Source organism: Haliotis asinina, chromosome 15 (assembly GCF_037392515.1).
Source record: "Haliotis asinina isolate JCU_RB_2024 chromosome 15, JCU_Hal_asi_v2, whole genome shotgun sequence".
Lineage (NCBI taxonomy): Eukaryota > Metazoa > Mollusca > Gastropoda > Lepetellida > Haliotidae > Haliotis > Haliotis asinina.
The window spans coordinates 28,743,604-28,757,440 of record NC_090294.1 but is presented as its reverse complement, the minus strand read 5'-3'; the positions used below and the strand labels follow the sequence as shown (position 1 = coordinate 28,757,440).

Below are 13,837 nucleotides of genomic sequence, written 5' to 3'. Positions count from 1 at the left end.
ATGTTGGGTCCTCATGTCGCCATCGTCACATGGAACATTTGGCCAATTTACATCCTAATTAGTTATCATTGTTATGTGACGAACGTCACGGTAGAGATCTGGGTGACTTTGCTATTAAATACGCAACGCAACTGGTTATAGGGAGGCCGATGTTTTGGCAAAGTCACTGAGGTCTGGACTGTTTATTCTCACAACACCAGTAGTCAAAGATTTGGGGCACACTTCCCAATACCTTCGTGGAATTACTTGGTTTTGTTGCTGTGCTTGATGTAAAATATTTTTGTGTAAGAAATATTCAGGCATCGGTTAGATTGAATCTGTGTTCCAATGAAGGATTGTGTGGTTGCGGCGTTGGTTGCGGCGTTGTTCTTGGACAATGTCCAGACAGTGTCTTGCCAGGCCGATATGGTCGGTATCATCGTCCAAGACCAGGCCATGTCCAACACGGTCAAGGAAATGGCTATGTCGTCCATGAATATGGTCAAGCAACAGGATATGATGTTCCTGAGAGCAGGTAATAGTGTAGTATATCACTCCACCTCAAGCGTAACCGACACTATTTTATCTGTCTCAATACTGAACACTGATGAATTTTTGACACTCGTTCAGATTGTATACTCTTGATGTTCCTGTATTAATAAAGGTGAAGCATCGTATGCGTTCCTCGGGTTCCTGAAATGTCGACCAACGAGTGAACTTCTGTTAAGTCAGTCACATGCATATTTATCTAACGTGAATTATTTCAATAGACAGAAACCTCATTAGTTCAAAAGCACCTCGTCAAACCGGATGCATGATGAGCACAAGGTTGATGCATGTTCCGTAAAGTATTAACACAACAGCAATAGCGAAACATTTAACGTGAACACAGGGGGATAGTCGGCAGTAGAGCTGTGTATTGGCATATATATTGTATTGCAACATATAGCGATTCATGTTCCCGTATTGCTATATACTGGACCTTGAGTGTTTGACAGTGAGTGACACCAGTTGTGCATGTCAATCATATTTTCTACATTATATGTCTCTAAACATATAAGTTATGGTTCTGATAACAGAAATCTCTAAATTAGGTCGCATTGTCATGGTTTCTGTTTTTATCTTTATCTGGTTGATAGTATTACAGTATATATGAAGTTTTGTCCTTGGATAAGGAGGGAAAACACCTGTTAATGAAAGTGAGTGTAGATTTTGATTGAAACCACAAAGATAATCACAAAAAATGTATATATGTTATTTAGGTTTTGTTTTCTAATCAAGGTATTCCGCGAAGCGTATTTGTGTTTCTCAGCATCATACAAGTGACTTACATCCAAGTGTAAAGTTTGCTTATGGCTTGTCTTGAGCATCAGTTTGACATGCCGTGATATAACTGGAGCAGTGTTAAACGCAGCGACCCAAATACGGGTATTCATGTATACACTTTATTAATTTAAGAACCGAAGAGAAGTAATGCCATGACTTACTATGTATAACCTTCTCATATGTTTCGTGCGTGATGCAGGGGTTGATACAAAGGACATGACATCAACGACGGGAATGAAGGCGATGTTCACACCGACCAAGAAGAGGGCTGTAGAGATGGGGGAGGAAGAGAGGGCTAAGAATATGCTCATAAAGGAACTGGCTGGGCTGTGAGTGTTACCATTTCTGTCTTCTACGCATTGCACTTTCTCTTCTTATGACGTGTCTTGTCTCTGATGCAATTCCTTAATTTCATCATGCATTTACGCGCGCATGCGCGTGTGCGTTCGTGCGTGTGCGTGTTTGTGTGTGTGTGTGTGTGAGAGAGAGATAGATAGATAGATAGATCACAAGTCTGTTTTTTTGTCAGGTTTTCAAAGAGAAGACATAAGCATGAACGCTTACTTTTATGAGATTTCATTTTTTCTATTGCTGTTCAGTATAGTATTTGATTCATTAGTCGTTCCCGTGATACAGCGAGGAACCCGTGAGGGTTGGAGCTGGTCTACAGGAACCCATGCTTTTTGTACTAAGAGGCGACTGACGGGATAGGGCCGTCAGGCTTGCTGATGTGATTAACAGTTTCGTTAATCGATGTCCATGGTGTGTCAAATCGATGTCCATGTTGTTGACAGACCGTCGTCATAATGCTGGAATATTGTTAAGTGTTAAACAAACAAAGAAACAAACAATAGGATATAATCGGAATCGATCAGTAGTCTCCTTTGTATCCATTATGGGCATGGTATTGTTTATTGGTCTACTTCATACTTCCTCCACGACAACGACATGACACACAGTGGCATTAGATTCTCTTCCGAGTCTGTGGCCAAATCACGAGAAACATACTGCCTCACAGTTTCCCAGCCTCCTTCCGTGCAATCGTGATCAGCTTATTACGTTGCTCCAAATGCTTCAGTGATTAAAATCTCATTTGGATAAACCCGTTTTTCCTTACTTTATGCCGAACTGAATCTGACTTGAAGTTTTAGAGTTTCTTCATTAAATTTATAAACTCAATCCTGTTACGCTCTCTGTTTCAAGAATAGTCTTTCGCTGTTTCCAACTGTTGTAATTCTTTTGACGCCGAAAACACGTCGAATTCACGTCGAAAACATTCAATTTGTAAACGTTCCTCCAGGTGAAGTTTCGAATGTTATGTGGACCATAACCGGGAATAATATGCAGTATATTACTCATTCTGTAAATGGATAAAGAATGATGAGGGTAACTGATGATATATCATTGCAACACCATAACATGTCCTCCAGCTTGAACGTCCCAAAGGCTCGGATGGCAAGTGCTGTCAACACCTTGCTGGGGACGCTTGGGGTAGAACTCCAGGGCCTGGGGACCATGGACGACAACTGTGACCAGTTCCTAAACGTCAGGTGTGACCCGTCCTCCAGATATCGGACTGAGGACGGCAGCTGCAACAACCTCCGGAAACCTCTGTGGGGCAGAGCCTTTATTCCGATGAGGAGGTTTCAGGACCCAGTATATGATGACGGTAACTGACCACTCACTGTATAGCAATACAGAATCACTCCTTCACCTAGGGTCCATACATCTCAGTATGATGATAATCATGTTAATCCTGATTATGATGATAATCATTTTCAGAGGGAATCCTTTATATCTCTAGATCTTACAGGACGCCTTATTTTGGGCAGATGAGCGCAGAGTGTAATGAGGGACGTATATACAAATGTGGCCGCGGCTGTCTGTCAGCCTGTCTGTTTTGTCGATATTTACGTCTGATAGTTTTATTACTTCTACAGGCGTATCAGAACCCAGGACAAGAGGCCAGAACGGTCGGCCGCTGCCCGGGGCACGCACGGTCAGTCTGACTGTTCATGAGACAGACAACAGGGCCGGGTCCAGAGCTGGGGCGACGTCACACATGCTGATGCAGTGGGGGCAGTTCCTTGACCACGACATCACTAGCACCCCAATACAATCAGGTACATGCATGTTGACTTATTTGTGGGATAAAGTTTGATAAAACAGGAAAAGACGAATACTACCCACTTCATGCTTGACATATCACGTTTACATAGAAAATAGTAAATCCTACTACTACTACTACTACTACTACTACTACTACTACTACTACTACTACTACTACTACTACTACTACTACATGCTGTTTCTCCAGGTGCTGAGGGGTCTAACGTAGGGTGTTGCATGGATGACGTAAGCGCGGCCGGCAAATCCAGGATCAGTATGACTCCAGAGGAGAGGTAGGAAACATGTCTTTACTTGAGGAAACAAACTACTATTACTAAACAATGTAATGATTTTCATTTACCTACATTTTACTTTTACTTTTACAACGTTCTCTTTTCATCAGTGCAGTTAGGCCATGTCATCAGTATATTATTTGTTCTTCGTTTCAAGAGATATCTGTTTTCCCATTAAAATCGAAGAGAACGACCCAAAATTTCGTCCCAGAAGATGCATGAACTTTGTGAGGTCAGTGCAGATATCTAACACGGACTGTATGGTAGGTAAGTTGAACACACCTGTAGAAGGTAGGCGTCCCGTGTCTCACTACTTTCAACATGCTTTTACTTAGATCTGAACGAGCATGTCTGAATTGCGTCGCATAGGTGTAACAGCTAAAAATTAAATTTTTGATTAAAATTCCAGCTGAGGGCTGGATCCTTTATCTTAAAGCACAGTGTTGATGCTCCTCGGTGAAACATCCACATCTCTGAGGGCTTTCGTCAGCACTCAAGTTAATTCGTAATATAAGCTATTACAAAATTACGTTACACAAACATTTCATAAAACGATTTGCAGACTGTCATGTGTCCATATGGTCTCAAATGAACAAAAGGAAGATCCAGAGTTCGATGTCTAGGCAATTTTAGTAGATCAGGTATTGTCATACGTGTATACGTGTTAGTACTGTTATTGATGCGATCTCTGTTCAGCTCCTGTGGAACAGATGAACCAAATCACAGCTTACATTGACGGCTCAATGGTGTACGGGTCATCTGAACTGGAGACCAGGAACTTGAGATCCTTCAGTGGAGGTACGTCAGCTGATAGTCAACTGATTGTACAAAGTTATTACACCTTAATGCCGTCGAATTCCCAGTAGTCGAACCGATCCCCGCGTTCCGTCTAAATGATTCGCTTTTATATAATGTGATCTTTGATTAGTCGAACGTTTGATGTCTCGAATATTCCAGCTTCATTATACATAATAAGATGGAAGTTTTTAGTTACTGATGATGCATAAGACAGTGTATGGCGCATTTCCTGACATGAGTTTGTTTCGTATCCCAATGAAGAAGGCGAACGTGTTAATTTAATTTTGAATTATGTTCAAGGTCTACTGAAAACATCACGAAACGGTCTACTTCCCGAAGACTCGGAGCCGTCGTGTCTGAGGACTAGGAGTACTGATTTTTGTTTCAAAGCAGGTAAACATTCATCGGTAAATGATCCCTCCTTATACGTGTCTAACACGCTAGGTCTAAATGGATTCGTGTCATGTTCTGTAAAAATGTATGTTTTACAGTGAAAAGAATCATCAGATGCAATAAAACTGCCAAGAGGAATTTCGGCTAATAATGCTGGTCCTATTGAGCTCATCGTATCAAAACACTGCGAGGTAGCCTGGTAGTTAAATGTTACAATGTTCCTCCGTGGTGCCATTGCTGAAATATTGCTACAAACGTCTTAAAATGATGCTGACCCATTTTATTCCATGACTATAATAAAGATATAGTGTATTGTTTCGGTAGTCACTAGGAAACCAAACAATTATGCCATGGTTTAAATGATGTGTGAACAAATTTGAATATGTTTATATGTTATGGTGAGAAAGGGCATCCTTGCCTTACACACTGTTCTATACCACGATTATAGGAGACACTCGAGTGAACGAACAGATGGGTCTGGCTACCCTCCACACAGTGTGGATGAGAGAGCACAATAGGATGGCCCGGGAACTCAACCGCCTGAATCCAGGATGGGACGACGAGAAACTGTTCCAGGAAACCAGGAAGATCGTCGGCGCCAAAATTCAACATATAACGTATAATGAGTTCCTACAGATTGTCCTGAATGACGACATAAGGACACAGTTTGACCTGATGTCCAGAAGACAGGGTTTCCGAGACCAGTATGATCCAAATGTAGACCCCAGCATCAGGAACGCGTTTGCAACGGCAGCATATAGGTAACAGCATTGAGTGGCATAAATATACACTCATGTCTTTCGCTAGAAGCGTTATAATCAGAACGACATGGTAGTGCATGTATATTTCAATCACAAAGAAACGACGATTCTCTTATCCTTGGCCTGTGATGATCCACATTAAGATTGGTCTTACGCCAAATGCAACAAACTGGAATGGTTCTCTGACTTGGTTGATGTATGTCATTGTATTCCAACTACATTCATCGATGCTCATGATGGCAATCACTGGATAGTCTGGCTGAGATTCGAATAGCTGTGAATATGCTCAGTGCTAAACACATTTTATAACTGTATCATGGTTCACAGCAATTTTTTTTCAAGGGCATTAAATGGCATCCCACCATCTGAATAATACATCGACGTACCTATTAGTTCTTAAAATACCCGCATAACCTCCTACAGGATAAGCATCGTAGCTTACCTTCAACTGTTTCAGATTTGGACACTCGCTGGTACGGACGTCGTTCTCTCAGTATGGTCGGAACTACCGAAAGAAAGAGGACCTGAAACTAAGATGGAGTTTTGGCAACACTTCTCATATTATCAGGAACAACGGTAACGGCGTGGAAAGATACGTACGTGGCCTCGTTAGCGACGCCACGGGTGACGCCGATAGATTTATAAGTCCCCAGATAACCCAACACCTTTTCGAAGACGGAGAGGGCCACAGCCTTGACCTTGCAGCTCTCAACATCCAGAGAGGTCGTGACCATGGGTTGCCAGGCTACAACCAATGGCGAAGATGGTGTGGCCTTTCAACAGCTAGGTCATTCAAAAGTGGTCCAGGAGGCCTTGAGGACCATCCATCCCATGCAATCAATCAACTGAGGATTGTTTACGAGTAAGTTAATACTTTTTTGCTATTATTTTCTTTGCAAACATATGATCTCTGGTCTTTGAACGCCCGTGTACTTGTCTGTTTCTTTCAAGGATTGTTTCCAACAACGAGCCAGTTTGGTAAATGGTAATTAAAACTGTATCAAAGATCAAACACTCACCAAATCCTCGGTATGTTCGAAATATTTCACCTCGGTATTAGGTTTGAATCATTTATCTACTGTTTATCAGGTTCTTTGCCTTGAATAAGTCTGTTATTGTTGTTGAAAGTGTTGTTGTAGGATATTACATGGGTTAAAGTGAACATTTGTTGGGGCCAAGTTAAGTTACCCCAATGGTCGAGATGTCATGATGTCTTTTACAGAAAACAAACACACCTTTGCTGGAGAAATTTTGAGACAGGAGAAGATACCATGTTGAAAGTATAGGTAAGGTAATGTAACACCCACAAAACTAGAACTCTATTGCCATTTGATATGTAACAGTGTTCCTTTCAATTCTAAGTGACCCAGAGGATGTTGACCTATTTACTGGCGGCATATCCGAGAATAGGATCAAGGGTGGTCTTATTGGTCCTACGTTCGCCTGCATCCTCGCCAATCAGTTCAAAGCTCTCAAGGTCGGGGACAGGTTCTGGTACGAGAGGAATGACAGAGTCACAGGATTCACCAGAGGTTGGTTCCAAATCAGCTGTATTTGTTGACATACTAGAGCACTTTATGAAATGATGGCGTGGAAGTTGCTGTACACTACAGACAACAGTATTGCAGCTATGAATGATCTAGTGGATATCGGGTAAACTAGTGATTGAAAACATGAGCATTTATCACTTACAATACACGATGACCGTCATTTACCAAGTGGGCGCAACTGCTGTGGTGTGTCGACAAGAGGTATCGTGTGTGAATAAAATATCTGAATTTAACAATGTGCGGCATTGAATTGCATTACGACATTGTTCCCGCAGAGCAGCTGGACGTCATCAAAGAGACCACCCTGGCTAAGGTTCTATGTGACAACACAGACATTGGCAGTATGCAACCAGCCGCTTTCAGAGTTGTCAGAAACCAGTGAGTACAAGCATGCATGTCGTAATAATCATTGCTACTTGAAGAAATTTGTACCTCTTCTAATTGCATCGTCTATAAGTGATATTATATTATATACACCATATTGATATAGTGTGATGAGTCAAGACTTGCACACCCAGAGAGCATGCATGCACTATTGATATTCCGAATTTGAAAACGATGTTGTACACATGAATGGGAGGTAAATTTGTTATGAATTACATTTTAAATAATATGTCACGTATAGTATGCAAGGGAATGCATTCTTGTTATATTCAGGAAGGCCTCGGAGTTTTCAATATTTTCACAACACGGTTTGGTCAGGACATTTGGCATGGTCATGAAACGGATCCACCTGAACATGAAATCTTCCGTTGCTTTCTGGAACAAACACTCTTTCCAGAAAATATCCCAGTACCCTTCCTGAATATCAATAGTCGATTGAATTAAAGGAATCGTTCTAATACATTCAATATTCTTAAAAGTATTATGCATGTTATTGTTCTAATCATGTAATGCCTGTACAATATATAATGCCTGTTTAATACCGCATGTTCTTTTTAATGTATCCTGGAATTACATGCTGAATGTATTTCCAGAAACCAACGGCAGAACTGTGAAGACTTAACTCAGCCCCAATTAATCCCCTGGTCTGATAACTAAGTCGTCAATATTCAACGTATATATCTACTTATATTGCATGCAAATATATAATGGCAAACCATATCAGCATCCACGAAGGACGGATTCTGTAATAAAACTTATTTCAGAAACCAACGGGTGAGTTGTCAAGAATTGACTCAGGCTTCCTTAAACCCGTGGTCAGACGATCCATCAGGCAATAGTGGAAACGGTAATAATGGGAACAACGGCAACAATGGAAATGGTAATAATGGCAACAATGGAAACGAAAATAATGGCAACAGCGGTAACAATGGAAATGGTAATAATGGCAACAATGGAAACGAAAATAATGGCAACAACGGTAACAATGGAAATGGTAATAATGGCAACAATGGAAATGGTAACAATGGCAACAATGGAAATGGTAATAATGGCAACAACGGCAACAACGGAAATGGCAACAACGGAAACAATGAAAATCGTATTGATGGCAACAACGGACCCGGTAGGGGATGGGGTGCATGGGGTCAGTGGAGTAATTGCAACGGTAGAATCAGTACAAGGTCAAGGTCATGTCTCCCCGGCTCAGTATGTCTGGGAAATGGGTCCCAGATGAAGCCCTGTGGGGACGAAAGCCGCTGGTCAAGGTGGGGGCAGTGGTCATCATGTACCAACGGGATGCAGACGAGGAGGAGGCGCTGTACCGGGGGGTTCCTGTTGTGTTCGGGGAGGGACAGTGAGGCAAAGCAGTGCACGACACCCCGGGACTCTGCCTGGGGACCTTGGGGGAGATGGGGGCCATGTACCAATGGCAAGAGATGGAAGACGAGGGTCTGTATATCTTCTATTGTGAATGGACAACGTTGTGTTGGACCAAGTTCAGAATCTCTAAACTGTGGAAACAGAAAATCTGACTGTTCTAAGAGCATTTACAGCATTATTTCTCGTTTCATCTGTTAATGAAACAAAAGATGTTTTTTCCTGATGCCTAATACTCGTACAAATCATTATTGCAATTTTTAAAAGAAATGTATGAATGCTCTGAATCAAATACGGCATGTCGGAAAGGTTTACTTCTAGTAGTGTGAGAAGGAAAGGGTAATAAACAATATATCCCAGATATTTTAGACATTGTTATTTCTGTTTTCGGTGAGAATTAAGAAGCATTCAGCCTTAAAATAACGACACAACCATAAAATAACGTCGTGCATAAGAGAGTAGTTTTCAAAACAAAAAATGAATCTTCCACTGAATCAGATTGACCAGAATCGGGAACGCCATGTATCCATTATGGAAATGTTTGACAATTTGTTTCTATTTTACGTGACGTTATTTATGAATTCTAAGACTGGCAGATGATCTAAATAAACGCTGGCAAATCAGTGAATATACTAACTGATAGATTAGAGAGTTGTGACCAAATGTATACAGGTCGAAATGCAAAATTAATATTTGTCCACGTTATGATGTGGTATAAATGTCACCAACAGTGGTCGAGGGGAAATAACCCTAACGAACGAACCTTCATAACTGGAGACTGCCATATCCTGTCGTACGAAAGGCTATTGCTCCCACTTTTGTTTCGTAAAATATATTTAAAGTCTATTTTCCCGTTACTTCAGTTATTTTCCCGCTGTTTTTTCGTCATTCAGTATTTTCTAGTTGCTTCAAGTTTCTTTCAAAAACTCAGAATTTACCGGAAACGTGAAGCAACGAATAATACTCGAAGCAGTAACGAGAAAATACTGGAAATTTGCATTTTTTTTCTCAGAAAGTTGAGGGAATGAAAAAACATTCGAAGCATCGAGAACTTTTGCTGGAAACAATTTCTGTGTCGACAGGGTTGGCCGTATGAGTATGTCGGTTTTGTAAGGCCTTGTCCTATTTTGCATTACATGTATTTGTAAATCTCATTGTTACTAACTTCTCGTATCACATGGCCTCTGTTTTCGTGCATTGATTCCAAAGGCAATTTTCTTTCCACGTTGTTAATACATATGTATGTGGAAAGCGATTCTCACGGAGACAATACTGGGGATTTTCATTAAGCCTCATTTTGGGAAACCTCAACAGAAGATGGATTGGGATACACACTCGTTTGACGGGAAACCGTGAATGTGACCAACATGAGACTTTTGATTTTTGATGTATACATGTACTAGGAAAGGGACAAGGCGCTTTTCAAGCCATCACTTGCCCCGCCTCCCTATTTGTATTATCAGGGTGTTGTACGAAACTACAATAGCGCTGCGTTCGACTTTAAGAGGTCTGCATTTAGGCCTGGGATTACGGTCACTACAGGTTGTCCAGCTTGACCTGATAAAGTTAATACTAATGCATTGCGTGACCGTGTCACGGCTGGTTGGGTCTATTATTGTGAAGGGGTGCACATTTGTGAGTTGATTATCAACATGTCCGAAAGGCTGAGACAAGTTTGCCGTTTGTCATCGCAGTGCCGAGAAATCGTCACCAATTTTTCTTTTTCGTCCTTACTTTTTCTTTACTTTCTTTCATTTTATTTGTTTAAAAAAAGAAGCTACAATGTTTCCGATGTGTGCATGTTTCGTACGAGCGTATCATTAATACCATTCCTGTTCCCTGTTTGTTAAAATTATCTCCACCTGGCATTTATGCCTTTTGACCTCCCGGTTCATGCATATGTAGATTAGCTCAGGTCTGCTGAAAAAGCTGTACAATGGTTCATGCTCTTTCGGGTGCCCCAGTATATCCCACAAGCTGTGAGATGTTATAGTTGACTGGTGGTTGGTCATGTGAGAATCCGAGATGAAAATAGAATCTATGCTCTAAGTGCAAGTTTCAGCACAAAACAGAAAATGTATACAGGTGATGTAAGTGTGGGGGGAAACACCATGCTCCTATATCGGATGAGAGAAACCAAAAGTGCATCTCTGCAAAATATGCTTGTTGAGACAGAGAATCTGTGCTCAAGTCCATAGCATCCTGCGTTGATGTTGCTCAGCAAAATTCATTTCTTTGCATTTTGTTAATATGAGTTTAGTTTTAATGCTGCGTGTACCAATATTCCAGCAATATCGCAGCAACATTCACACGTATTACCTACATGGGAAATCGGAGTCTTCACTGAGACGAGAAAGGCTTAACCACTAGGCTATGCCTGCAGCAGTACAAACCATCCACTTCTACATCTGCAGTCAACACTCAACAAGAAGACAGTCCCATCCTTGGTACCTCCCCTCAAACCTTTGTTGGCTGAATGGCGGCTTCTGTATTACAAGTACAACGCGGACAAAGGACACAAAAGTATTCATAGGGATATCTAAAGTGTGTTACGTATTAGTTTGGTTTGGTCTTCGTGTTTCGTTGTTTAACGCTACACTCAGCAATATCCCACTTAGATTGCGGCGGTCTGCAACTAATCTTGTCTGGACTAGACAATCCAGTGAGTAACAGCAGTGATCTATCTATGCAAATAGGACAGCCACTTTTGAACGAGTCTGACCACCTGATCCCGCCTTAAGGCAGAATGGTAGCTTCTGTGTTCATGACTATATTGCAGTAGTTTATCAAATGACGTTGTGCGTATAGAAATAATTGAAATAATTTTTTTAATGAAATGGATCGTTGCAGCATATGTCATTTATGTAGTACATGGCCGAATTAAAGAAGATGGTACATATATATCACACAACAGTGAGTCCATGGGATACTAAATACAAACACCATGACAGAGGATTACATAGCATGCAGGATTGTTTTGGTCTCTGCACATGTTTGAAAACGTGTGAATGAGATCAGCGATTTGTTGCCCTACCCTGTCGATATCGACATCCTGGTAAACGAAGTCGGATACCTATGAAGCTGAAACTATAACAACGAATGCTTCTGCAAAAGTGACCTTGCATACTTATGAATATTACTGCCTATGCGCAAAATGACTACTAGATTGTCTTAAGTCTAGAACATTTAAACAAAACGGATACATTGCTTTACTGTAAGACAGGTAACGCGTAATTGTCTCAGTGAGTGGGTTGGCTAACTAGGAGAGTGAGTATTTTCCTTTTATTAGTTTTACATTCATGTATTATATATCTGAGCTGGGAAAATATATTATAGAGATAGGATCCTTCTTGTAAAGTAAGATTCAATAAAAGGCATGTTATTTATTTTCGGGTTATCGTGGTTTTACTGTATGCAGCGCCCCGATGGGCACCTAACCCTAAAGAAAATATACTGAAATATAACAAAACTATATAAATCTGTCTATTACGATATTAAATAAAAAATGTGTTTTTACCCAGCTCAAAAATATCATTCGTTGACAATACATAGGTTGATAGTGACCCATACGTCACTATATTAAATTAATGTCATGATCCGAAGAGTACATCGTATTTTGTGTCGTAAAAGGTCAATGGATATGCGCGAAACTCGACCTGAATTGATAAACAAACCAACAGCACGATCTGAACCGACCTCAGAGCAAACCTGAATCCAGGGAATCGGAAGTTAGTTGTTTCGAGTATTTAAACATCTGAACATCTTGCACCCCCGTGTAAATTGATGAGCAGAGAAACCGAACCATATCAAATGACGGTTCGGTCCCATTGTCTTAGGTTTGTCAGTTTCATCCCCATGTTGGCAGGTTTCACCAAAGTGGCCAACATTTGAAACCTCCGTCATCTCGGGCTTCCCTACTGCTCTACGCTGATACTGTGGCTGGAATACTGTACTGCATCTCATTCACTCACTCACAAACACCCAGACTAAAGACTTTCTCCTCAACAACACACGTGATTATATACCGAAAGGCAAAGAAACGTCGTAATATTGGAAATGACCTTTAAGAATCACTGGAATATTTGAGCCTATATTTTAAAGAATATACACCGGAAGTGAAGTTTCAGGAAAACATGAATCGTAGTCGATTACTGTTTGAGAAGGAGGTTAGAAATGCTTTTGCTAGTGGAAAGGGAAGATTTTGCACAAACACAAAATTGGAGTAAGTGAGTGAGTTTAGTGTTATGGCGCACTGAGCAATATTCCAGCTAGAGAATCGAGTCCAGACAATCCAGTGATCAACAGCATCAGCATCGATGACATGTGTCAGCCAAGTCAGCGAGCATGACTACCCACCCGATCCCGTTAATAGCCTCTTACGACAAGCATAGTTACCTTTTATGCCAAGCATAGGTTGGTGAAGGCCTATTCTAACCCGGGTCTTTACGGGTCCACGGCTGCTATGACAAGCATGGGTTCCTGAAGGCATATTCTACCCCGGGACCTTCAAGGGTTCACAATATTGGAATCAAGATGCATGTGCATCATACATGTATTTAGGTGCAAATTGCCGGCTTGAATGGAAATCGTTCACTGGTTTTCTGAGCACAATAGCCATAGCTTGGTTAACGAGAGATCAACGACGACAAACCAAGCGACGTTCTTCGCCTTTCCATATGTACCATTCATTTCGTCTTTTTGAAACACCCCCGAACGTCTTTTAAAAACTACCAGGAAGTAATTAGGTTCTTTTTTCAATGTTAGGGTGGATATCTTTACAGACAGGATCGTGTGTGAAATGTCAGTTATTTTGGGTGAACTTACTAAATGTTGTGGTGACATTAACAGAGACAGGTACCTGCACTTG

General features: G+C 41.1%; 1 protein-coding gene across 1 annotated transcript; it reads left to right on the top strand.

The window, feature by feature from the left end:
• The first annotated feature begins 327 nt into the window (after positions 1–327).
• On the top strand, positions 328–9,171 carry LOC137264962 (peroxidase-like). Its single transcript, XM_067800307.1, has 13 exons — positions 328–514; positions 1,505–1,634; positions 2,736–2,974; positions 3,246–3,428; positions 3,623–3,707; positions 3,865–3,974; positions 4,404–4,505; positions 4,806–4,898; positions 5,347–5,659; positions 6,117–6,521; positions 7,022–7,191; positions 7,485–7,587; positions 8,358–9,171. The coding sequence occupies exons 1-13, from the start codon at positions 328–330 to the stop codon at positions 9,169–9,171; spliced, it is 2,934 nt and encodes a 977-aa protein (XP_067656408.1).
• Positions 9,172–13,837: the final 4,666 nt, after the last annotated feature.

Coding starts and splice junctions, on each gene's coding strand:
- LOC137264962 (XM_067800307.1), top strand. CDS start 328: ATGAAGGATTGTGTGGTTGCGGCGTTGGTTGCGGCGTTGTTCTTGGAC. Junction 5,660..6,116: donor TTTGCAACGGCAGCATATAG/GTAACAGCATTG, acceptor CAACTGTTTCAG/ATTTGGACACTCGCTGGTAC. Junction 7,588..8,357: donor TTCAGAGTTGTCAGAAACCA/GTGAGTACAAGC, acceptor AACTTATTTCAG/AAACCAACGGGTGAGTTGTC.